Source organism: Gymnodraco acuticeps, unplaced genomic scaffold, assembly GCF_902827175.1.
Source record: "Gymnodraco acuticeps unplaced genomic scaffold, fGymAcu1.1, whole genome shotgun sequence".
In the NCBI taxonomy this organism is placed as follows: domain Eukaryota; kingdom Metazoa; phylum Chordata; class Actinopteri; order Perciformes; family Bathydraconidae; genus Gymnodraco; species Gymnodraco acuticeps.
Genome location: NW_022989891.1, coordinates 118,532 through 145,712, shown reverse-complemented (window position 1 = coordinate 145,712; position 27,181 = coordinate 118,532). Strand labels below are relative to the sequence as shown.

Genomic DNA, 27,181 nt, shown 5'->3' with positions numbered 1-27,181 from the left:
GGCTCTCTTTGATCATCACAAGTCTTGCCAATGAATGCAATAAAATAAACATCTTATTGAAGTGACATATATAATCTCAGTCTGGTCTTGATATCTAAATAGGCTAACAAAGACTTGACAGCTCATTACCTCTGGTTGCTCTTATACATTATCATAATCATAATCAAACCGTTTGAAAAGTTGACTTTGAAGCACTTCGTGGACTCGAGTCAGCTTCAGCTTGTATTAACTGAGTAACATGTGTCTCACACCCATGAAAGTTACATTTCAGTTTTTTATTGAACTAGCAATTGTGTTGTTGTGTTAAAGGCAGCGTCTTTCTGATCTGCTATACTATAGGCTTTCAGCTGTCTTGATGTTTGCATACTTTTACACAAACTATGCCAAAGATGGAGGCTATTATTGTGCATATGGAAATATGAAGCAGTTGTTGCAAAACAAATACAATATTTCCCTCTATTAAGCTGTTCTGGAACATAATGAATGCATGATGCAACATTGTGTTCTTTTAGCTAGTTCTCTGCAGAAATAAGAAAATAAACAACCAAAAAACAAATGCAATAAGAACCAAGATGTATCTCCAGCAGCAGTAATTACAACAAGTTTTTAAAGTAGACATAAAACATGTTTTTCTTCTTCTCTGCCCCCTAAACTCACTGTTACTGCAACAGCCTTCATGCTCTTATCATTCCTTCCAGAGCCTTTAATACATCTTGACAACATTTCTACCGAGGGTGCTGGGTACGTTTCAACACACTCAAAAAATATAACGTTCATTATTTCAAATAAATACAATCCTGGTGTTAATATCCCTATACCATTTCCGTCATTCATGCTAACTGCAGACTGAGGCCTTATTACTCAGGAGAATTCATGTTGGATTAAAGGTGTAAATAGGTAATTAAGAGATAACTTAGGTAACACACAGTCAATGCTCATTTCGTGCTTGAACTTGTGAGTTGAGCAGCAGTAATGTTTCCGCTATGCTTTCATAGGCTGCTTTTCTTTTAGTTTGATAACAGCATGGCGAGAAAGCCATTACTACAGTGTAAACATTACCAGCAGAACTTCGCCTTTTGTCGTTATTAAATATTGAAGGTAACTGCTCCTGACTTATAAATATGTATTTTCAGAAAAGTGTTGAAAGTCTATTTCAAAGCAGTAGGGTTTAAACTATGAATGTTCTTAGGATAAGACTTTGAATACCACAGAACCATAATAGCATCCTCTTTGTTTTTTTGCTGGTTCTTTACAGTACACTGCTTAGTTTTGGTCGACTGAATTTCAGTTTGCTGTATGATATAAGTAAGCAAATATGTTTTCTAATGCCTCCAGTCATTGCTGAAACACATCAAGTACTTGCATTATGTTCTGAGGCATTTAAGTTCTATTTGGCTGAAAAGGGCACCGATTTAACACAAAGGATAGTTTACTGATAATGAGCAGTATTTTTCAGTTTCTGAAAACAGCCTTATAATGTGCTATGTGGCTCTCTAAAAAGAGCTTCCAAAAGGTAATGACATCTCGCATTGGGCTTGTAGACTGCTAACTACTAACAGGAGGAAGAGTGAAACCACTGTATATGTGTAGTGGTAAAAAAGAAGTTAGGGTTTGTGTTATAACAATATATTGAGTACATATCGTCACTTTAGTGTGATAGACCAGCATCACCCCATTGCTTCTATTTGGACTACTATGCATTTGTTCTACATTGTTGTTCTCACTTTGTAAGAACATGCTCGTCACTGATCAATTTGACAGTCGTGAAGCGACGCAGAGTCAACGCGATAAAAGCACAATATTTACCGACGTCAACATTCAGTTTCCGCCCCGTCAATATGCTCCAACAGATGGACAGACGCAATGAGAACAAAGAGGGAAAATCCAGTCTGTGTCTGACATCGAAAGCTCACAATGGACAGACACAGCCAAAACAAACTTTTCGGCCATTTCCTAACGTCAGTAGCAATTTTCTGACAAATTCAAAGATATATGAACCAAAAGTGTGTTGAGTGTTTTGAACCCCCTATGGTGAAGCACTATTTTCGAAACACTCTCTCCACAATGGAAACAATTGACAAAAACATGCTGGCACTAAGAACTAAAAGGACAGTTTTTAACCAACCATCTTGACACTTTTTAGACAACATAATGTATGCTTACTGGGCACTTCCAACTAACAGTGTCCTGCAGAATATCCAATGTCATCTTAATCGTTTTTTCTTGCCATCACTGTGATTTTTGCATATGGAGTGGATACATTATTTTACATTTTCCTTGCATTAATAGGTACTTCTTGGACAGCAAAGAGGAAGGAGTGCGGTACTTCAGGATCGATGAGAGCAGTGGATTAATACGGACTACTCAGTCTCTGGACAGAGAAGACATGTCCTGGCACAATATAACTGTGATGGCCTCGGAGGTTGGTAGGTACCCAGGCTTCTTTCCTTTAACTAAATGTTTACAAGTGGGCGAGGGGACATAATGCACCAGCTGCGTCTCTGTGGTTTTTCACGAGTGGGCAGCATCTTTATCGTAAATAAGTGTAGACCAACTGATGCATTGGGACATAAAAATAGTTTGGACATTTTGTAATAGGGTAAGTTAATGAGGAGATATGGAGTTACGCTCATACCACACAAGATATTCTCTTCACCTTCTGACATCTACATATTTAAATACCCATGTTGGACTGTAGTAAACACATGAAATGCTATTATCCAGTTGCCGTAAAGAGGCAGTTAAAGAGATTGCTCTTTCTTTCCACACTCATCTTGTTTAGCCCCGGGCTAATAGGAGACATTCTAAATCGTAAGCAAAATGGCATTGAAATCATGGTGAGCTTTGTGCCACAACAGCGTGATTTAAAGAAAACAAATTCTGAAATGATGGTAGGTGCTGGAGTCATACAAAAAAGGTTTCACCCCTTTCCCACAAGATAACAAGACAGCCTCAGGGGGTCATATAACCAGAGAGCAGTCCTGGATCAAAATCATAGCGTGTAAGATAGGAGATGAAATCAATATCAACAAAATGGAACTTTAAAAAAAGAAGAAGGAAATACTACATCAATCTGCACTGCGAACCTCTTTGTTTAATATCAGAATAAAAGCACACTTTAAGCACAGATAATTGATTATCAAGGACTGCCCCTTATTAGTCAACTAATCAGTGATTATTGTCTTGATTTATTGGTCATTTTGTAAAGCTTTTTCCACGCCAAATGACCTATTTCTGGGAAATATATCTGGTCAACTAATCGTAATAAGCAAATAAAATGGTCAATTGTTAACCTTCTATCAATTGCACTGTGGCACAATTCATTGTATCAGTAATATCCAAACTACAACAGTATTTAAACACAGTATACTTATTAGTTATAGTCGGAGTAGCAATTAACATCTGGAGAAAACAAGGAGGAATGACTTCATTTGCATATTTATTGGAATGCATTCAAATAGGTTACAGTGTATTTTTCTTATAATTAACTACAACATCGAATTAGTCCCAATTGTTTCAATGTCCTTTCCTGCATTTTAAATTAATTAAATCAATGCAGGCCCTGCTAACTTCAAGAATTGCTATCAGGTAATTTGGCTAATTTGTAATCACAATTAGGCAAATCTCTTTCCTACCAACAGAGGTGCTGCATGCTAATGTTTCTTTATCTCTCCACCACCCTTTAGCCTTCAAGGGAACAATTACAATCCAAGACACTGTCAAAATGCAAGGTTATAATTGTTAGCACTACTGTATGTAAAAGAGCAAGGACACAGAGTCAGAGACACAAAGAAGTCAATTCAAAGACTTTAGCCGCCGCCTTATAGCCAATTTGAAAATGAATGCATGATTGAATTTAACTGTTGGTTTTAAAATCATATTATGGTAAAAAGAGAAGAAAAATACTCTTGTCATTAGGTCCAGGTAAAAAAAACAAAAGAAGCCTGTACTAAGTAGTACTAATACTTCATAAACAATACAGCATTTGATTTCAAACCCAGATCTAGAAAATAATGACTCCTTGCATAGTATTGCCAATAGCAAATGTCCTTATACATTCCTATATTTAATGCAACTCAGCGATACCCCGGTCTGTTTATAATACAGTAGTTCCAATGGCAGACTTTATCTAGACACCAACAAAACACCATGCATGTAAACCTTGATACACAAGATAAAGTCAATACAAATCTGGAAACATTAATTTAATAGAAAGACTGCCGCACCTGCACGACTTCTTCATATTGAAGGGTTTTGCTGAGCGAGCATGCTATTTCTCATACTGGACAACAGACTCACACCTGGAAGCTGTAAAAAGGTTATTTCTCTAAAAAAGACCCAGGTGCACCAATGTTTCGAAGGTTGAAGTGCCCTTGAGCAAGGCAGTACTATTGTAGTAGTAGTAGAGAAAAATCATGGTGGGTTGAGTTTTTAGGCTGATGGAAGACTAGGTTATTGTATTTGCCAATATTTAAGCATAAATCTATAACTGTCTATAATTTGTGTGCAAAATGTAACACATTATGTCAATATTGTACTTACTTCATACAAGCCTCATACTGTATATTTGAAATCATACATCTGTATTCCAAAGGGCAAATCATTGTTCCATAATGTATTTCTAATTCCAGTGGTGGCTATTCTGTTTCCATTCAGACTGTAACTTTAAATGTAAATGAGAGTATGTAAGGCTTCCGATTAACATGCCTCATGAGTTGCTTGTGAAGCGCAAGGGGCAAATAATGCATCACGACCAAGCACACCAATGGGAATATGCTGCACACAGATGATCAGATGTGCTTTAATATCCAAAATTGCCTTCTGCATTTCACGTCCCTTAGTGCTTTATAGTAAAGTAAAAACCCATAAGCAGTGCGACGAGAAGAGCACAGTGTCCCAGTTTAGAATTACAGTGGTGATGCTCTACTTTGTTATTAAGGCTTACATTTGACTTTCATCTCCTCTGCTGCAGACAACCCCAGCCTCCTCAGCCATGTTCCTGTTACCGTCCAGGTGCTGGATGTGAACGACAATCCGCCAGAAATAGCTACAGACGAGGAGGTCATTGTGTGTGAGAGCTCCAGGCCGGGACAGGTGAGCATCTAGGATTCAACTAGAACAATCTGCAACCACTATCTCTCCTCCCTTAACTCTCCACATTTTCAAATCTGTCCACCGCTGTGCAGTTACCTCATTCTCCTCCCTGCCTGCATGCATTCTCCTCTAAATTAATATTTCCTTGGGTAGTTTGGCCCCTCACAGAGCTGAGCAGTAAGAAACAGCAAAGGCGTGTGAGCGAGCTGCTTAATCATCTCTCATCCAAAATTTGTATCTCAGCAGCAAACCATGACAGCATTCAATCGAAACTCATTCCAATTAGCTCTCAGTAGTCTTTGATTCATTCAAATTAGGAAGGTTTTTGAGATAGAGCAATCAGCAGCATGAAAATGGCTAAAAAGGCGCTTTGGCAAAGGATGATGGAGTAGGCCGGGAAGGCACAACAAGGTTGCATTTTAGCCTCAGGGTTCTTGGCCCATGAGGGAAGAATTCTAACGTCTGTAATGAGACAGTGGCATGCCATACAGCCATTTAACTGACAACCTATGTGAAAAGATAGAGCTGCTAATTGATGTTTTAGAATCTGTCTGCATTTTACACCAGAGACATTCAGTTCCCATTAGTTGGCAGGTGACATCAACATTGTATCATATAACCCTAACCCTTAAACAATGATGTTACTGGCAATGGGAATGTTGATTCAGAATATTCATACGTTGCCCTATTTTAAATGTGGCCGGTGCCAATGTTAATAGCATGTTAACTGTTAATAGAACAGCAGGTGCGTAGATGTGTCTGAATCAAATGTGTAATCACACTGATATGTGCTAACTAGAGGTGTACAGACACGTCTTTATACACATATTTGTAAATAATTTTGTTTAACCAATAAATGTCATGGCATACGGTTAATTTCTTAATTCATGTTTTAGAGAAAGGAAAGTCCTCTAAGCTGACAGATTTCTCAAATGAGACCGAGGACACATTAAACTGCCATTACGCTCTAAACCAAAACTTACATTATACAGAACTTTGCAACCACTCAGAAGCCAACCATGGGTGTTGTATCCTCAGGCAAGCATTTAAAACCAGTATTGCTTCCTTTCTTTCCAGACATCCCATTATCGTGAGTTCAAAGACTAATCAAGAGGCAGTTAGCTTTATACATTTATGTAAAAAACAAATTCACTTTGAATCCACACTAGAAGAAAGATAACTCTGTCATACTCAGCCAAAAGCATCCACAAAGGGCATCCTAATACATCAGAGTGAAAGACAGAAGCTTGTGCAGGTATAGCAGCAGCACAACAACACCGCAAATCTCACATTGGAGATGAAAACCCTCCTTTAAAACAGAAGCTATCGTGTCATTTTTCTCTCAAGGCTAGCTCCCTTTCCCACTGTCACTTTGAGGTTTACCAATTAAGAACTACCAGCTGACACAAGTGGCAGCGAGGTTGCCGTGAAAGCACTTCTGTCATTTTTAGATGCAAGCTTACACAAGTCAAATTGTTCAGAAATCCGAGTGTTGCAACGAGAAAATGACACGAGACCAGTTGTCTGTAGGTTAAAGGACCTCTGACCAATTATGAGCAACTAATCATGAAGCATGTGTCAGACAATAAATCAACTCATTGTCCTGAATGCAATCAGTGACAAGTGTTCCACTAATTAAATGTGTTTCTGAACAACAGGTGATCCAGACCGTCACTGCAGTGGATAAGGATGACTTTGCCAATGGACAGCGCTTCTCCTTCGCTTTGCCCAGCCAACTGCCGGTTAATCCCAACTTCACCCTGAAGGACAACGAAGGTAATCAAAGTAATCAATATGTTTGTTTGCATTTCTTATGAGTTTTGCACTGTGCCTCCAGGGCAGGGCTTCACACTCATTGCTCACATTTCAAGTTCCAATAAGCTGTACTGATTTCCCTCATACCTTCGAGGTGCAATGGAAATATGTCAACCGGTGGACATGTAGAGATTCAAATGCCACCGGGACCTACTCAAAGTCGGGTCTTGTGACACATAAGAGTCATAGAAGTTTTGGCGTGTTTGCTCAACCTCTTTTACTCCCCCACTCCGGTGTGCCTTATTTTGTGCCGGCGCAAGGCCAACAGTGGGTGTTACCATGGCAACCGTCTCAGTCTCAGGTGAATTCTCTCGCCGCTAAGATGGTCTGCAATCACGGGGCTTTTTGAAAGCTTTCAGCCAAAAGATATCACAGATGCCCACTGAGAGGAGGAGTACACATCGCTCAGGTCTGTGAGGTGGAGAGAGAGGAAGGGAGCGTGAGAGAGATCAAAAAAATCAATTTGATAATAGGAGATAAGTCTGTTTTAGCCCTTGGTCCAGTTGCTTCCCACCAAAGGAAGACTTTACCTTGCCTTCTTCGACCATATTGAGTTAAGTTTGGCTGTGTTCATATAAGTGGCACTCGGAGACTTCCCTCACCTCCTGCCAGAGGTGGGACCAAGTCATTGTTTTGCAAGTCCGAGTAAAGTCTCAAGTCTTTGTGCTCAAGTCCGAGTCAAGTCTCAAGTCTTTGCGCTCAAGTCCAAGTCAAGTCTCAAGTCAGGATGGGCAAGTTCAAGTCCTAAACTTTGACAAAATGAGTCTTAAACAAGTCATTATGTGCTTTTCACCAAATGTAATGACATCGATCAACAGAATAATACTTAATAATCAAACTGCTCTTTATTAGTCACATTAATAATTTAATAATCCATTTTCTCTCTGCTGGTAAAGTAATATGTTTTTTTCTAATTTAAGAGGGATCAGTAAGGTAAGGCTACCGTGACGGTTTGATTCAGAAGGAGTTTAATTTATAAGATCCCTGATGTTAAGGTAACCAGAATGTTTATTTCCACTGTGTACAACATGTTATAAGGGACCCACAATCTATCTTTATGCAAGGGATAATGTGCAGCCAGGCGGTCTCTATGGGGAAAAGAACACCTGCATCTAGATCCCTCTGCAGGTGGTACTTTAACTATATTTTGATGCTAATACTTTTGTACTTTTACTTGTAACATTTTGAATGCAGGACTTTTTATTGTGCAGGTTTCGCCAACTCAAATTTAAGACTTTTTAACACCTTTTTAAGACCACTTTGAATAGAATTTAAGACCTATTTCACGGCAATAAAGTATAAAGGAAAATTGATATGAAAGAAAAAATACGTCCCATAATCACTTACAAAGTAAATGTATTCATGTTCAACATAAGTACAGAACTGTATTAGCGTGTTAGACAAAAAGTGTGTATGTGTGTGTGTGTGTGTTAGGGCTGTGCAATTAATCATATTTTAATCGCAATTACGATTTTGGCCTGCCACAATTACGAAAACAACATAATCGAAAAAAAACGATTATTTAGCTTTGCTAGGTTGTGACAGTGCACTACAACATATTTTATCTAATTAATTTTAGTCTAATTTGTTTTTATTTATCATATTTATATATGTTTAGTAGCTTGTGGAAGTGCGCTCCAAAAATATTTTTTGATCTTGTTTATTGGTATTTATTATTTTTATATTATTCATTTAATTAATTTTTGTATTGGTTTTTCAGTTGAATTATACGTTCAGGGTAATCAACAGTTAAAAAGATACTGTTCAAATTAGTATTTGTTTTAAAGTTCAATAAATGGATGTTTTCAAAGTCAATGAATAATCGTGATATTAATTATTGACCAACATAATCTTGATTATTGCCATCATCGAGCAGCCCGTGTGTGTGTGTGTGTGTGTGTGTGTGTGTGTGTGTGTGTGTGTGTGTGTGTGTGTGTGTGTGTGTGTGTGCGTGTGCGTGTGCGTGTAACAAGAGCTCATATATTCAGATATGCAGAGCTCTGCTGCCTTGGCTACACTATTTCATCGTTGCTGTTGTATGATTGGTGTTTATCTACGGTATTTAGCGTCTACAGCACCTCCGCTTTTAGGGTTGACGTCGACCCAAACTTCGCCCGGAGGTCCCCCGGTGTTGTTGCGGGAGCTGCTGCACTAGCTAACCCTACATTAGCTAACGCTGCATTAGCAAAAACAAACGCTAATTTCTTTTGCAAAAGGTGCAGCGGGCTTCAAACACGTTCCCCTCCACTGGTTTCAACCAAGCACTAAATTAGATGTTTTCCAACCAAATACGGTTGAACTTACACTTCCCCATATTCATCTGTAAGTAGATTCGAAGATAGGCTACATGAGCTGAAGCTTGGTTGCTAGGTTACTAGCTGGGTGTTCTCCAATAAGGGGCCGGGGGAAACAAAGTTAGTGATTACTGGTTCCATGTTGATTTAATTCAATACAAATTGTTGGGGGGAACTGAAAGGCTATTACCGTACTGGTTACTTTGCAGCCCGGACATTTCCCCCAAAACACATTTAGACGCTATCGCAACACAGAAGTACCTTTCAAATCCGATAATTTTTAAGACCTTTTAAATCATATTTAAGACCTTTTTAAGGCCTTAAATTCAGATTATCAAATGTAAGACTTTTTAAGACTTGTTAAGACCCCGCGGGAACCCTGATTGTAACTTGTTTTAATTGTCTGAACTTCTCCCACCTCTGACAATAAATCCTGAGTGGTTACCAAAAAAAAACCCTGCTCTGAAGGTTATTTTCATTTTACAAATCCTGCACTCAGCTTTGCTTTCTCCAATATCATTGAAAAGCAGCCAGATGCTGCTTATTTTTTCGGTTTTCGCTCATTTCTTGACTTTTTCCGACGAGCTTGCATTTAAATCCGGCTCCCGTCTCCCCGTGCAGCTGGCCTGTACCACTACACATGTTGTGCCCCCCACCCTTCTTTCACATAATGGTATGATCCTAGTGTGTCCTCGCATATGATTGGCCGCATGGTGGCCCAGCTAAATAAAGACCCGCCCCTGCCTGCAAGGATTCTCAGCAAGAGTAGGAGCGGCTGAAGATTCTGCTCTCCCCGACGGGAGTCTTCTCTTCTAGCGGCAGCTCGCGATCGTCGTGTTGGAGACCCCTGAATTAAATGATCAAGTCACCTCAAGTCAGAAGGCTCAAGTCCAAGTCAAGTCCCGAGTCATTGGTGTTCAAGTCCAAGTCGAGTCGCAAGTGTTTTGTGATTTTGTCAAGTCGAGTCTCAAGTCATCAAATTTGTGACTCGAGTCCAAGTCATGTGACTCGAGTCCACACCTCTGCCTCCTGCCCACCTTTCGTCTTGAGGGGCGGAGGAATTTAAACGAAGCAAATATCGACTTCTACAATGCAGCCTCAAAGACCCACATCTCCTGCAGGACAAAACATTATCATTAGAGAGGGTTAAATATGCTATGAATAGATAATTCAGCAGCAGTTTGCTTCTGTTTAACACAAAACTCAGTAGAACACACCCAATACATAGAAGTGTGATGGGATTTTTGTGAAGAGGAGTGGAATATTTGGTGTTCTTTTTGGGGGTGTTTTTAGGCTTCGTATAAGACCTGGAGCCAAATTGACACCATGTATTTCCCAGCTATTGGAGGACTGCTATTTTGGCATCTCTTTCAGGGTTGTGAAAACCACGTGTTCATATTGTATATCTTATATCTCGCTTGGTTTCTCTCGGGGTGTTGTTGAGATATACCTCCACTATTGCATGCAGAACATCTTTCACTGATTTGCCATATGCTGTGTGAGGAAATCACAGTGTGGACTTGATGGAAAGCTAATAGAAGCTAACAATGAAAAAGTACTTGTACTTGGCCAACAACCTGGCCATGTTGATTCAGAGCTGTTGCTCCTTGTTTGTTTTGCTTTCTGGATAGTAATGTGCTGTTTACACAAGATCGCAAACGGTTGTATCCGCTACTTTTCTCTTTCATATAGCCCGTTCGTTCACACGAGGCCGTAACGGAAACGCGGAAACGGACCTCGCATAAGATAACGGGTCACAAGGCGGATAGATCTGCAAACGGAACGCTCCGGAGGGCCAAACGGCTCTGTGTGTACACCCTATACGATCATTTCCTGATAACGATGAAGCCATAGCCCCACCTCTGCTGCTCACTGCTGTATGATGTAGCAGCTACTAACCATGCTCATACTTGCCAACCCTCCCGATTTTCGCGGGAGACTCCCGATTTTATTACCCTCTCCCGGTTTCCACCTGGGGTCCTATTTCTCCCGCATTTCTCCCGATTTCTGACAAAATCAGATTTACTCAGGACTGTTTCCACTCTGACTTTAATACAGCTACACCATTGTTTGGTTTCCATGGTAGCGCGTCTGTTTAGTAGCGTGCGCAACTGAAAGTCTGAGAGGGTGAGGCATATAGTCACAGAAAACAGAACAAGAATCGACAACTCGACCCTCTGCTCACTCCTTTCCTGTCAAATACAGGTCCAGCCCACACATATGCTCCATCAAGGATGGTGCTACAGGCCGCAAGGCAGTGCACTTACAACTACAATAAGCATGTTAATGTTAATCTAATACAGCTCCGGCGATCGACAACTCGACCCTCTGCTCACTCCTTTCCTGTCAAATACAGGTCCAGCCCACACATATGCTCCATCAAGGATGGTGCTACAGGCCGCAAGGCAGTGCACTTACAACTACAATAAGCATGTTAATGTTAATCTAATACAGCTCCGGCGATCCACTAACACACCATGGATAAAGTGCTGTATAAATACTGTCAATTTACCATTTACTCTGTCAAAAGAGCCATCTGCTGCAAAATATTCCCAAAGCATTTGGGAGGAAACTTTTCTTTCTTGAAGGAGTGATAGATGTTTTTTTTGTTCATCATGTTTAAGTAATGGTGCCTTTCAGTTTGGATGAATATCATCCCACAAAATGTAGTTTTTCTCAAAATATATCTATGATATAATCCCATGTGGGATGGACGATGATGTGTCATGACACGGATATAAGAAATTGTTCAAACTTTTATAATTTCCAAGGGAGAACTTAGAAAGAAAAGTGAAGTTTAAGAATGATATTGTGGTCTAAATTATTCCCTTAAGGATAAACTGTCCTTCTGGAATAAATAGGCCATGTAACTAACAGTTTTTACTCTCCGTTTCTTCATAAGGCATACTTTCTTTAACCAAGAGAGCTGTTAGAGAGCATGTTCTGATTTGGAGCCAGAGCCGGGCGGTAAGTTGACCACATGAAAGGGAGCAGCTGCCCTGCAAAGCCTCCAGTTTGTTCTGTTGGCCACAGAGTGAGCTGCACTGGAGCAGTTAAATGTCTTGATCAAGGACACTCTTTAAGCTGCTTTCACACAAGGAAAGTGAGTTCTGCTTCACAAACGCCACTCTATCAAACACACATGTACTTTATGCTACATTCAGCAGATTATGTATAAAAGAAAGTACAATTATTGAGTAAAAACATTATATTACAGTGATTACCTTGTTGCAGTGAGTCATGTTAAACCCCATGCCCCGGGGGGCGGGAACAAAACACAACAATATTCACGAAACTGTGTCTCAGGGCTTCTTAACATTTAACAACCTATCAGTGGCGAACCGTAAGGGCCTTCAAGGTATTCAGAGAATACCCTGGAACACTCAGATAAAACAAACATTTGATTTAATTATATAAATAAAATGTAATAAAATGAATAAATGAGAATCGTATCTGTGTTGTTGATCTGTAATATTACAGTGTTACGTTGATTTTGGTGTGTGTCTACAGAAAGTCCAGTTGTGATACACGGTTCGCCACTGCCACCTATTAATGTGTCATACCCACTTAACGGGAAGAAACTCAGCTAACTGACGATATGAACCATTTTTACAACAAACATTTATGTCAATAAGAGTAGTTTTCATATAGAGTGTATGGGAGCTTCCGGTTTTGGGCATGCTGGCTGCGCATCACTCTCATTCACCAATGGTAATGTTTAGATGGATTTAGGAACTTCCCCTCGATTCTATTGGCTCTAACGGTTTAAAAGTGACTGATGGGCTCCAGAGAAACGGCAAATACACCCAAATGACCCGAGAAGTGTTTTTTTTTTTTTTTAAACCTCTCTAAAAAGGTCAGATTGAACTTGTTTTGCATCAATCTTGATACAGGTTACTTATTATATGTTGTACTTTGGATTCCTAAATCTTTTAGTCTCCGATCCCATCATTCAAGGGTGGTTTTCACTATAAGTAATGTTTGTTTTTGGACAGAAACTTAAATTGAAATGTTTTTACTATGTTCAATCTGAATTTACTTTCAAATAAAAACATCTATATTTATTCTGACTTTTCTACATCCAACTCACAGGCGTATCATTGCTTTAAGAAAAAAGATTATTAATTTACCCCTTTTAGAAGTGAAGATATAGTCATTTGTCCTGGGCATGTCATTTTCGAGCCTGAGACCGGAAAAACAGGCTTGGGGTTTAACAGGTTAAAACCAAGAAATTAGCATTGTACTAGTTCCGGTTTATCTTTATTTTTGGTTAGTCTAAAATACTGTTGTACATATGTAGTATAGCCACACTCATGAATGTCAGAAGCTTTAATGTGTCACAAACACAGTAGTTGCCAAAAAGTGTCTAAATGAGTCTACGAAACATCATCACGCCAAACATTAGCCACCCTTAGCTTATCGGCGGTGAAGTCATGAGGTCATGTAGTTTCTATATATTTCTTGTCCACCTACAATAATTCGTAATTACTTGTCTCTAAGTTTCTCTTGGCATATCCATACTTTTCCAAACACCAAAATCCCCCTGAATTTGAAGCTACTGCCATCTCCAGTTACTTGGTGCCTGCATTTGCATTCACACTCCAAAGAGGTGTCGGAGTCATATAGCGTTCGGCTGCACTTGGGTATGAGAAGTTGCTTTGTTCACAATATATTTGTGAGAGAGAGAGAGAGGAACACAATGTACCATACTGTTGACTCCTGTGTCTGATAATTAAAGTAAGCTCTTCACACTCAGAGCTGCTTCTTTCTTTGTAGTGGACCAACAGCTGCTCTGTGCCAGAGCCTAATATCTCCTTCTGTTGTTGTGCAACTGACAAAAATCCCTCTGTCACTCACACCACTAACTCTCTCATGACCTCCTTTCCTGCTCACTTCACAGTAAGCTCACAATGGGACTCATGGAACTTGGAGTTGGGTTGCTTTGTCCACAGATTTTGCAGAAGGAAATACATATTTGGTAGTTTAAGAAAGTATTGACTATTATATGAACTAGGGCTGTTTCCAAGGTTATACATAGGTCCTTCCCATTCTCCTAAACATGATATCTCAGGGACACCTGCAAGAAAATGTCTAAGAATTTAGCTTGACACACATCCACCTTACTCAAGAAAATAGAAATAATTTGATGTAGAAAGGGGGCCTCCCAAAATGCAGTTTTGGCCAAAACTGAACACTCATACAATTATTCATATGCCTATGAAAAAATAATCTATTTATGCTGTAGTAAATGCATTCGCTACTTCAATGTGAAATATGTAGTTTTGTAATTGCAGAGATATTCTCATCAAAGAAAACAATTAAAGAGAGCGGAAGAAAATAGTATACGTGTGTTGACTCAGAAGGGAGAACTTGAAATAAGAAAAGTTGCATCTGCATAAAGACATTAAAATGGTCACAGAAAAGATGACCAGAATGTAGGAAATACAGATATCAAATGTGTTAACAGCTATCGTGTGTTTACCAAACTCAGATCAGCCTCATTGTTGAGTATCCATTGTAGGCTAAAAACTGAAAACACAGATCCAGTCGCATGAAGATCAAGGCCTGTCTCTTTCTGCAGAACTGTGATCTTTGTTTGCGGAGATGAAGTCAATGCTCTTCAGAGTTATCTTGCAGACAGTTGATGCAGTCAAAGTACTCGATGTGCTGCATTAAATGAAGGTCAAATTCCTTCAGCATAATAGGCACCACTAAAGCTGCAAAACCAGCGGGATGCTTCTGCAGGAAAGCACTTTGCAACAAACCTGTTCTGGTATAAGCCCTTTAAATATATATTGCTTTACAATGACTGAAAATCGAAAAACATCTTTGATCTTCTTATCTGTCACGTTGTGATGACATTTGCTTCTAAAAAGGCAATTAAACAGGGGCTGCGATCTCTAAATAACCCACATACTTAAATAGATCAATTGGTTTCTGAAGGCGTCCAGTGTACATGCAGAAGTCCTTATCATTTTACAGTTAATCAGCGTTGTTAAGAGAAGCGCTGTCAAGCCATTGATATGTGGGATGTTTAATTAGCTTTTATGCCATTCACACTTGACTTGCATACAGTAGGCTGTTTTTCTGCTAGATTCCCAAACAGTGTGTTATGTGCTGAAACGGCATAGATTGGGTGAAAAGGGCAGAGCAGCTGGCTTTCGTTTAAACTTCCAGACAGCTAACTATTGTCAGACTCCACTTCATAGTATTTGATAAGCCTTCCTATTATTTCAATGTCCCTAGTTATTCAGTGTTTATGATTTCAAGATTCCTTTATTATAAATAAATATATATTTGTTTATGATAGGGCTGTCAGAATGTTTGCGCTAACGATTAAACTGAAAACTTTAATGTGCTAAAAACATTTTAATGAATACACAGCGCGTGTGTGTGTGTGTGTGTGTGTGTGTGTGTGTGTGTGTGTGTGTGTCCACAGCAGCCTTGTGTGCATCACGGAAGGTGTGAACCAATTTTTTTCCGCACAACAGAGGAAAATAATAACAGCACTCTGCAGACCTCTTTGATTGTTACAGCACAACATACTGTACTGTCCAAACCATAATTAACTGAATACACAAAACACAACCTTATGAAACAAGCCACACTGTGACAGTGTAATTATGCTGTTTCCGATCACTAAGTGCTATCTGTAGTCACTGCTTGGGGGTGTTTTGTTAAACTAAGCCTTACTGAGTCAGACTAATCCTTATTGAATGCAGGAGCTTCTTTTAAAAAGGAGATTGCTGCATTTGTCTTTAATCTGCTGATTGTTATTCTGCATGAAAGGCCTGTTATTACCGCACAAAAGTATATATAAGTGTTTGGACAACACTGCACTACAGACCTACATTCAAAACTATGCAAAAAAATGACATGTATTTGTCCTGTTCTCTTCAAACATTCTGTTTGGTATATTACTTGTTGGGTTATACAAGTCTCTATTAACCAAATAATGATAGCGTCGTAACAATTAACGTCCTGCAACTAATCAAATAGTCGTCGGACATAACAATTATTGTTAGTTATTTTGATAAATTAAAATATTTTTCATTTCAAAATGTTATTGAATGCCGTTTTCAGCATTTCAAAAACAGAGATTTGCTCAGTTTTGTATCATCAAACATTTATATATTCTGTGTTTGTGAGGAATACCTGCAGCAGCTACACAGTGGAATGTATTTGTTCCTTTGCATCCTGAACAACACCCCCCCACATTAGTTTAGAACCTTTACAACTTGACCAACTTTATATTCTGCTCCACGGTGTATGTCGTGCTCTAAGTGGCAACTGGAGAATAGCTTCGTGTTGAATCCCATACACGGCACCTACACACACCCACCCAGGTTCACATAGAATCAGCTCAGAGCATGTGTAGGCAAGTGTGAAGTCTGCAGAGATGCTGCTGTCGTGTGTCTATTGTTGGGGTATTTTTGGATTCCATTTTTAAATCACACATCACATGTTCAACAATGAGTCGGCTTCTTGTCAAAGGGTAATTGCATTCACTATAAAATACGTTTCTTGAATTCATTAAATCTAAATGTTGTTCGGCTTCGTTTATTGTATCGTTTGCAACTCAAAATAAGGGAAGTTATGGTTTATTTATGCTTGATGCAGTTATAACGGCTTCATTGTCTTTTCATAACAGTAATAAAATGAAATCAAGTATTTGCCAATTTTATAATCTCATGCTGTGAAATCCCACTTCACTTCATATCTTGACATGGAGATACAGGAATGCATATAGATCAAACAGTTATCCAAGTGGTCATGCTCTTCTGAAGAACGTGAAAAACATTGTATTGAGGTCATTTTCCAGTTACTGGCTTAACAAACTCATTTGATTTGATTTTTGATATACTTTATTAATCCCCGTGGGGAAATTGTTTCTCTGCATTTGACCCATCCTGTGTTAGGAGCAGTGTGCTGCCATTTTTTTGAACGGCGCCCGGGGACCAGTGTAGGGAACGGTGCCTTGCTCAGGGACACCTCGGTAGCACTTGGTCTTGCCGGGACTTGAACTGGTGACCTTCCAGTTGCCAAGCCAAGTCCCTATCGACTTCGCCACCACCGCCCCAAACAAACTCAGTGCACAGGGAATTCCAAATGATTGACTAGAACCTCCAAAACATGCATATATTAATGCCATTTTATGTGACTCCAAATTTGATTGCTAGCGATGTGCAAAATAACACGGATCAGAATGTGCAGGATCGTTTCAAATGAAGTGTGAAATGCTCCTAAAAGCATATTTCCCCTCATTTCCTGGGCGGTTACCTGCCTCGCACTGCAGGTAGCGTCACATGCTGTCAGAACACGTTAAGCGCGCTACCTCCTGCAGTCTGCTCTTATGAGGCTGCAGATTGCCCGTCTCACTGCGGCATTAATCAACACACAGCTCTCCTGCAGCCACCTGCGCCGAGCGTGGCTGAATGTGAAATTAGTCGTAATTGATGTGCACTTCCTCGTGGTGCTCTGTACAAGGACCTGTGCTGCCGTGGGACTCTGCTTCAAAGTGCAGGCTGTGACGGAGAACACACCGCCTGGTTGTTTCTCTCTGACTCAGCTCACACACACACAACCTCCTCCATTCACCCCCCTCTTCTCCTCTCATCCTCCGACTCCCCATCTCTCCTCCTTGCAATTTGCACTCTCTCTCACACCCCCCCCCTCCACCCATCTGCTTGCTGATACGGTGATACTGCGAGTCTGACTTAATAAAGCTTGAAGTACATGTTGTCATTCCAACTGTCGATCATTGTAATTATTCATAGATAGAGCAGAGATTGGAGTGGGAGGTGAGGTCTCAGAGCAGCAGAATGATGCAGAGGTGTTTTCGCCGGGTGGGAAGTAAAATGTTGCCCTGTGCACGATTCAGCATTTCACAACTCGGAATATCTTGTGTGTTTATTTATCGTGTCATCTAGTCAGTCAGTCATGTGAGGCCAAGTTAAAAAGGAACAGTTTGCCTTGAATGTTGCTGTTTTCTAGTACGTACTGTGGTAATACTCTCTGCGGTCCATAATCCAGCTATTTGGACACTTCTCAAATATAAACATGGTGATTTCCTGCTGAGATAACCCCTCGCTAAGTGCCTACACACACCTGTAAAGATTGTATGTCAAACTCTTAATGGCTAACCCGCAGTCCAGTGTGAAGTGTTGCTTTAAGCTTCTTAGCAAAATGTGTGTTTCTTAACCAAAGTGAAATAAGCTTAGTCTGTACTGTTGCGAAGAAAAATATTGAACAGCTGCAGTTATAAATTAGACCATTTGTTTGGTTGCAGTTTTTAAGCCAAATCAAAGGCCAAAATGTGTCTTGCATCTGTTATTGTTACAATCTGAGTCTGAAGGAGACAAGGCTGCTTACGTTGGCTACAGTATAGAGCAGTGGTTCTCAAACTTTTTTCACTCATGTACCCCCTTTGAAAAAAAGATTCAGCCTGATCAGCGCAAAAACTATTTGTTAAGGAAAAAAAGCCTATATAAAGAGGTACAGCGCTGCACCATCAGTGTCTGATTTATTAAAACAACAACCTTGTAACTGAGAAACACTTAAATGCTACATTTCAAATGTTTACAATCCATCACTAAATTCATGGCAAACCAATTTTAACATCATGCAATAACACTGAGACGACATTAGCTGCATTGAACTGATCTTTTTAATAAGTTGTACTTACAATGTACAGTAGTGAGAAACATGGGCTTGTGCTTCACTGAGGATCTTTGTCATTCTGACAGCGAGGCAACCTGCAGTTATTACACTTTGCGTTTTGAGATATGTGTAACTGTTAATATAAATCCCACACTGCTCAAAGTTCCTTACTTTTCCTAAAATTGGTATATTAGTATATTTATTTATGTTGGGGCTATGGGAATGAAGAGAAAAATATATATGAGCATTTTATGAGCATGGGATTTTGACCCCTCATATTCTTTCACACACAGTGACGTCACAGCTACCCACAATGCAACGCGCGCCATATATTTTTTTATAAAGACGCCATTTTTCTGGAGGTGCAAAAATCCTGGAGGTGCTAATATAAACAGCTAGCTAACGTAGCCAGGCAGAGCGCACTAGGTTTTTTTTCTGAATTAACGACCGAAGAAATCGCTGCATGTCTTCGGATTACATCTCTGGACTTGAGGGGTGTGCTCTAGGTCGTTACCAGCGTAAACTAGAGCTGTGTGGGTTGTTGGATGTACAATGTATGGAATTATGACCCTCAAAAGTGGCCTTCGGTCGATTTTGGCTGCATCTACGTCTATCTTCTGGAAACACCAGGTAATACCCACTTGTCACAATAATATTATCATGCCAATGCATATATGTGGTATTTTAGAGTTGACTATATTGATTAAGGCAATCGACTATGATATTCTGTATGCACCTCGCGTGAAATGGTTGATACCGGAAGTACGGTGTCGCCCTCGGCCCAAAACCCGTATGTGTGTGTGAAAGAATAAACATATGCATAATGCTGCGCTATACTCTGCGGCCACACGCCGTTGCCAAGCAACGCTTATTGTTTAGGTGTCCTTTGATAAGCAGGCAGTCATATAATTAACTAGAACTAGCTAGATCTGATAGATTTGGACATAGATGCGAGTGAAGTATAACCGGATGCGAGAGAGAGATCGGAGAGCAGATCAGCTGCTGCTGACGGAGAACACGCAGCTCTGCATGATCACAGCTCCGCCGCTGTGACGGACCGTTGAGCCGAGCAAAAATACACTAAGAGTTAGAACACACTTAGCTAGTTTATATACTCTGGAACTAGCTAAACTACTTATAAATATATGTATTCTTTACTGTCGGGTCACTTATTACAGGTTCAGCGAGCTGCACGAGACTGACGGGCTGTCAGGAGAGGGAGAGGAAAAGAGAGCACCCCGTTTATTATCCAGAATTACTGTAAACCTTTGAATAAAGTAGTTAATCTACTATTAGCAGTTTGTTTAAATGAATTAATTATGTTTTTTTCATTACCATAAAATAAATCTCACGTACCCCCTCCAGTACTCCAACGCAGAGATGGGGACTCGAGTCGCACTTAAGTCGCACACACAGAGACTTCAGACTTGACTTGGACTCCTGCTCAAAAGACTTCGGACTCGACTTGGACTCGTGTTTTGGGACTCGTGAACAATCATTGTGTTTTCTATTTTTGGCGTATTAAAGGTGGGGTAGGTACATTTGAGAAACCGGCTCGAGATCGCTAGAATTTGAAAATACACAACCGGAGAAAATCCGCCACTTCCTCACAGAGCCCCTCCTCCAACACACACGAACGCGCACATGACCAATGAGGGCACGAGATAAGTTTGTGCCCCGATGGAAGGCTGACAGGCAGGTAGGCCATCCAGTTATTTTAGCCGGGCCGGCTATCGGGGTGTTAAGAGCATTCCATGGAATATAACAAAAAGTGTATCTCGAGCCGGTTTCTCAAACTTACCTACCCCACCTTTAACATTAACATCATGGTAACACCATGGCGACCGGCGGCACACCTGCAGCTGTATCGCTTTTAATTAGGTTCAACTATAAAAACTTCGAACAAAACGCCGGCGGCACCAACAAAAGTATGGAGGACGGAACATGACTTAAGTATAAATAAATAAATGTATGAAGAAATACAGGAATAAATAAATTACGTACATAAATACAGGAATAAATGAATAAATACGTAAATAAATAAATAAATACAGGAATAAATAAATGACGAAATAAATACAGAAATAAATAAATGTTGAAATGAATACACAAATAAATAAATAAAAGAATAAATGCATAAATAAATATGGAAATAAATACATCAATGTATAAATAAATAAATGTCGAAAATAAAACAGAACACACGTTATTATTATATATCTTTCATTTATTTCTACATTTACGCGACATACATTTATTTATTTATGTGTCCGTATGCTAATGAGGTGGGCGGTCCTAACCTCAGTCTGAAGCAGGATTCGCCAATTGTTGGAGCCAGGCAGAAGCAATAGATTTGTGGCAAGTCACATCATGTCGAGCTGAGCCAAGTCCTCTATACATCGTTCCACACGAAACTGGACATAATCTTTTGGTTCTCCGTTCTCTAAATGGTCCGCTAATGATCGTAAATGATCTCCAATGGCTCTTAAATCAATATCCATAAATAAACCTTACAACTGTGGATAAACCATGGCTGTATAAAGATAAGGGCTAAACAGTAAAGCTCCTGCATTCGAATCAGCGCGGTTATCCAGGCGTTAGTAGTAGAGCCCTCTGCCAGAAATGATCACACACTCCTGTAACCAATCCTGCTTCAGACTGAGGTTAGGACCGCCCACCTCATTAGCATACGGACACATAAATACATAAATAAATAAATGTATGTTGCGTAAATGTAGAAATAAATGAAAGATATATAATAACGTGTGTTCTGTTTTATTTTCGACTTTTATTTATTTATTTATACATTGATGTATTTATTTCCATATTTATTTATGCATTTATGTATGCATTTATTCTTTTATTTATTTATTTGTGTATTCATTTCAACATTTATTTATTTCTGTATTTATTTCGTCATTTATTTATTCCTGTATTTATTTATTCCTGTATTTATTTATTAATTTACGTATTTATTTATTTATTCCTGTATTTCTTCATACATTTATTTATTTATACTTAAGTCATGTTCCGTCCTCCATACAAAAGGAGCGCACACTGCAAAGTCTGCAATATTAAAATCAAGGATGCTGGTGCAACAACGTCAAATTTCATCAGGCACTTGAAAACTCACCCGGAGAGGTCAGTCACATTAACGCATATGGACGGTTAGCAAACATGTTTAGCTCAGCATCAGCTATGTAATGTTAACTTAGCTTTCTACTAGCTTTGTAACTGAATATTTGAAAAGATGAGTGAATGTTTGCTTGTCACACTTGTTTGCGTTGAGTGGCGTTGACATCCAACTCTTGACATGACATAAAAAAGGTCGGTAACGTTAATCATTACGTTCCGCTGCCACCATCTACTGGCTAACGTTAAACGTAGAAAAATACATACATAAATACATCTGTCGGTTTATAGGCAGGTTACAGGTTTATTGTTGATCACGTAACGTTAATGTTACAGGTTTATCAGGTTACCATTACACTGGGTTTGAGTGAGAGGATAGAGGAATATGTTTATTTATAGTAGACTTAAAAGATGTCATTAGAGACCCAGTGTAATTAAACAATACGGTTGCAGAGGTCACATTTTAACATGTTTGTCCACTGGCCAAATGGCTAGCCTAGTGAATGTTGAAATGTTACCAGCCACTCAATAGATTGCCATTGTTATGTTTGGCTGGTGTGTGCAACATACAGTACCAGCCACTTGCATGATTTACCAGCATTTGGCTGGTAAATGGTGTTAATGGTAGATATCTCTTTTGGAACAGGTCATGTTTTAATATCACCAGTTCAGTATATTTCAGATAATATTGCAGCAATAGTTTTTTAGTTAAAAATGGCACAGAACAAATGTTTACTTTTAAGTACTTTTAACACAGTTTCCCTGCGGGGGATTAATAAAGTATTTGTGATACTGATTTCTGATTCTGAAGTGTTTTGCTTATAAGTTGTTTGCATTTAGCTCAAGTGTGATGTTGCATTGCAATAGCCTGTTTAAAGTGATCATATAACAAACAACTAATCAGTACGGATACTGTATGCTAATAGATATAGGAGTGATAATAATACAGTAAATGCTTTGAATTTCTTAGATATAGCTGTGCAGTATTCTTAACAGACTGGATAGCAGCAGACAATAGAAGGCTTATTACAACCAGAAGAGACATGAGACTTTTATTTTTTAGAGACTTGAGACTTGACTTGGACTCGTGACCAAAGACTTGAGACTTGACTTGGACTTGCAAAAAAAGACTTGTGAACATCTCTGCTCCAACGTACCCCCATTTGAGAACCACTGGTATAGAGGACATTGTCAAGTCTGTATGTTATAGATGTCCTAGCTTTATAAAAGTCCTTCTGAGAGGACAACAAGCAACACAATCCTTTCCATTCCACCTTTTTTGTGTATACAAGAGTTGCGTCTGTGTTTTTTTACTTCTTCCTTTGCAGAATCATCTCATAAAACCTTGCTCTCGGGTTCCCTTGTTTGTGTTTTCTTCTTTACAAATGTAGCAATTGTATCTCTGTTTATCTACCTGACATGTTCCCTTAACAGAGGCCAAGGTGAACTGCTCTTCTGCAGCGCATTCAAATAGTAAACCAACAACTTTGAAATGAATTAGCCTTGGCGAGAATTAAACCAGCATGAGATACTTCAAAAGCAAAAAGCACAATTCACAATGGGAAATGTGCTTTATTGAATTATTATATTATTGTTTGGCTGAAGATTGGTACCCTTGAATCCAATGTCAGTCTGTCTGTTTCTTTGTTTCCGCTGGCTTCAATCAAATCAAGCTTCTGTTGCACTGCTTTTAATGTTTTGAATTGCTTTATGTTGAAATGTGCTGTATAAATAAACCTGCCTTGCCTTGTAGAAAAAGATAATTGCAGGTTTTGCTCTCAGACTGACGCAATTGAGAAGAAAGAAGAAATCAACAATTAGACCTTTAGGCCAAGGGGTCTAATTTTCCTAAACATGTTTTTTTTTATAATTATAGACAGCTCGGCCAGCATCATTGCCAGGCGGAGGCGCTTCAACCAGCAGACCCAGGAGCTGTACGAGCTGCCCATCGTGGTGTGGGACGGCGGGGAGCCCTCTCTGAGTGGCACCAGCACCCTGACCCTGCGGGTGTGCCCGTGCCAGCGCCACGGCAAGGTCCGGATGTGCCAAGGCGAGGCGTTCCTCTCCTCCGCGGGGCTCAGCACCGGAGCACTGATCGCCATCCTGCTGTGCATCGTCATCCTGCTGGGTAAGTAAGGACACCCACAGCAGGGGAGGGGAGGGGGCGCCCGGGGCCAAATATCCTGAGGGCATGGACAGAGGATGTGAACCATAGAGGAGCAGGGAAGGGTGGAAGGTTTTTTTTGACAAGGGCAGAGGAGGAGAGAGGGATGAAAAGACATGCGGGGACACAGGGAGAATTAAGAATGAGGGTGAAAAGAGTTGGAGAGGGCAGAGGTGGAAGAAAAAGAAAAGGAAATGAAGGACAGAGGAGAAGGACACAGAAGGAGTAGGTTGGAGGAGAGGTGGGGACAAAGACAGCAAAAAATGGAGACTGCAGGGTTGAATGTGTGATTCACACAACTGAAAAAGAATAAACCTACAGTGGTTGGAGGGTGGAACTTGGATTTAAGAGCAGCCAGGATTCATGTGCAGACAGGCGGCTTGAAATCAGGAAATCAGATTATACTTAAATCACATTTGTTGGCAATTCGATCCATATGTGCTCTTTTACTACGCATCTCAATCTTCCTCCCACATGTTTAACATCTCATGTTGTGACTGAGGAAAAGCATGCGGAAATGTGGTGACAGCCAATAAAGACACTGATTTTGGACTTGTTCTGCACCATGACTCCATTAGGCAGGACTGGCAGCAGCAAGTAAACACGCCTTCAGTCTTGTTACCATAGCAACCAGTCCTGCCAAAGTGATTATAAATAAACGTTCAAAATATCTTGACACTTCGAATGTCAGCTTTTGGGGTGGAAGACGTTGGAAAGATGGTGCAAAATCCAAGGTCAAATATAGCAAAAGTCCAAACAAATCTCCTGTCAGAGCATGTCCTTCCTCTGCTAACCAAACCGCAGCAGGACATGATTTGACAAAACTGTCGAACAACACGCCTCAGCGTATCTGCTCTCCCTCCTCTCTTCAGTGATTGTCTCTGGACATTAGCGCGTGAAGGTTATGCATATTCATACTGGCTGTTTCCTCCTCCATGCCAAAGCCTCTGGCTGCGGCGAACAAAAGGCCATCACCGCTGTTCGGAGTGAGAGACACACGCTGAATCTGTAATCACCAACAGATACTAGTTCGGATGGAGAGAGAGAAACAGCAAGAGGCAGGATATGATCACACTTTTTATTTTATTTTTTTTCGTGTTACATTGCAGTTCACACTTTCCAGTAACAAGTGAGGAGTCTCACACTCGGCTCATATACTGGACAGAGGTCTGAAACCCTGTCGCCTCATATTACACATTTTGTCATTGGGTTGCAGGCGAAATAAATCAGATTTCACTTCATTTAATACCCCATCATTTGACTTGACCATTATTCCCCATCTCTGGTGTTCATAGCAGAAAGAAATAGCTGAATGTGGGTGTCTTGGGATAACGCCTGCTTATTATCTGCACTGTCCCCAGTTGTTTGCGTGTCATGCATTTCTCTCACTGCACTGCAAGGCTTAGTATCAACCTTCAATACTTAATGGGCTCATTTACACCTGGTATTAACATGGGTCCCCCTTATTAAGCCTGCAGCAACCCAGAAAGGGATACAAATATAAATATCTTAGCTGACTCAGTTAATAATGGCCTTCACACATGACTTGCACAACATCAAATATTGTCAAGAAAAAATATGATGAATTAACTCAAGTGACTTTGTACCAACACAGACCAAATACTAATGGCAATTGTAATATAGTTTATCTTAATAAAAAGGTAATTTTAGGAAATTACCCATAGCTATGTGCATACAGTAAGTGTGCACTGAAAAAGTGAGTTTTTGTAATCACATCCTCTTTAATATGGTATAATAACTGGTCCCTCAGTCTAATCTTCCATAACAAGGAGACATGTAGCATGAATGAGACTCCTGCAATGGCTCCTGCTGCAGAAATATATATCGGCTGACTGGGGTAATACTGTCTGGTGCCATAAGTGGTGTAGTGAGTACCAGTTAGACCTCCACCAGCCTTGGCGAGGCAAATGAAATGACCTGAATGGACCATCGAGGAAGCATTAATGTAAAGGGTGTAATACAATATGGTGTGCACAGTGGATGGGAATATCCTGTCCCATACTGCCTAGTTGTTGTCGTGTGCTGTGCTGAAGCGCAATTCTGTATTCACTGTATTTATTATTATCTGTGTATTTATTACTATTTATACATTTCCCATCTATTTACCTTTATTTTTGTATCATTTATTTTGGTACATACTTCTGATAATTGTGTATGTAACTGACTGTTTTGCACTCTGGTTAGACCATCCTTAAATGTCGTTACACTGTGCTTGCATTTTTGTAATGACAATAAAGTAATCTAATCTAATCTAAAATAGACAGCAAATACAAGCAGACCACAAACTTTGGAAACTGCAGTTTGGCATATGAAATGCTGTTAAATATGAAGGCGGTATTAAGTGAGTCATTATTTTCATACCAAAAAGAATAGCCAAATAAAAAGTAGCTGAGAAATTAATTGAAAAGCCAAAATTCTGTATTTCCTAGTTCTGCTGACAATGATTTACCCATCAGATTCTCAAATCCTAACATTGTTTAATTGGTTTCCCATAACTGGTTAAACAATAGGCACTGTCCCACAGAAATTGTGTTTTTCACCTTCTCCAACCCCACTTGAGGTAAAGTGAATCTGTTTTTGTTTTTCTGTATAGTTTAATCACATGCAGGTTAGGGGACATTTCATTAAAAACACAGACGAGGAAGCGCACTGAACAATGAAATATATGTAGATGTGTGCATAATAACTTTAGTCATAAGGTGTTTAAGTGAACAGTCAAACAAATCGTTGTGCCTAATGGAAAATGTTACTTTCTTGCATTCCAAGTGTAATGTCCCATTATATAACTGCCACTCTTGTTTTGAGGGAAATGCATCATGGCCTCAAGTGGTGCAGTTACTGGGATGAGTTTTGGGGTTCCACCCTGCGGTTAAAGCATGAAGAAGTAGCAGTGGGTGTATGAACCCAGACTTTATAAATTGGCCAAATAATTACATTTGAAGATGATACAAATCACAAGGAGAATAAACAAATAATTGTTCAGTTTTGAAGTTCCTAAACC

At 39.7% G+C, this 27,181-nt stretch overlaps 1 protein-coding gene across 4 annotated transcripts in view; it reads left to right on the top strand.

Moving 5' to 3' along the window:
* The window catches only part of LOC117537615 (cadherin-18), a 183,349-nt gene that overhangs the window by 148,283 nt on the left and 7,885 nt on the right, over positions 1–27,181 (top strand). For all 4 annotated transcript variants that reach the window (XM_034202897.1, XM_034202888.1, XM_034202905.1 and 1 more), the window contains exons 8-11: positions 2,290–2,426; positions 4,973–5,094; positions 6,753–6,870; positions 23,872–24,123. In XM_034202897.1, the coding sequence (XP_034058788.1) occupies positions 2,290–2,426; positions 4,973–5,094; positions 6,753–6,870; positions 23,872–24,123 (629 nt within the window). The remainder of the gene's footprint in view (positions 1–2,289; positions 2,427–4,972; positions 5,095–6,752; positions 6,871–23,871; positions 24,124–27,181) is intronic.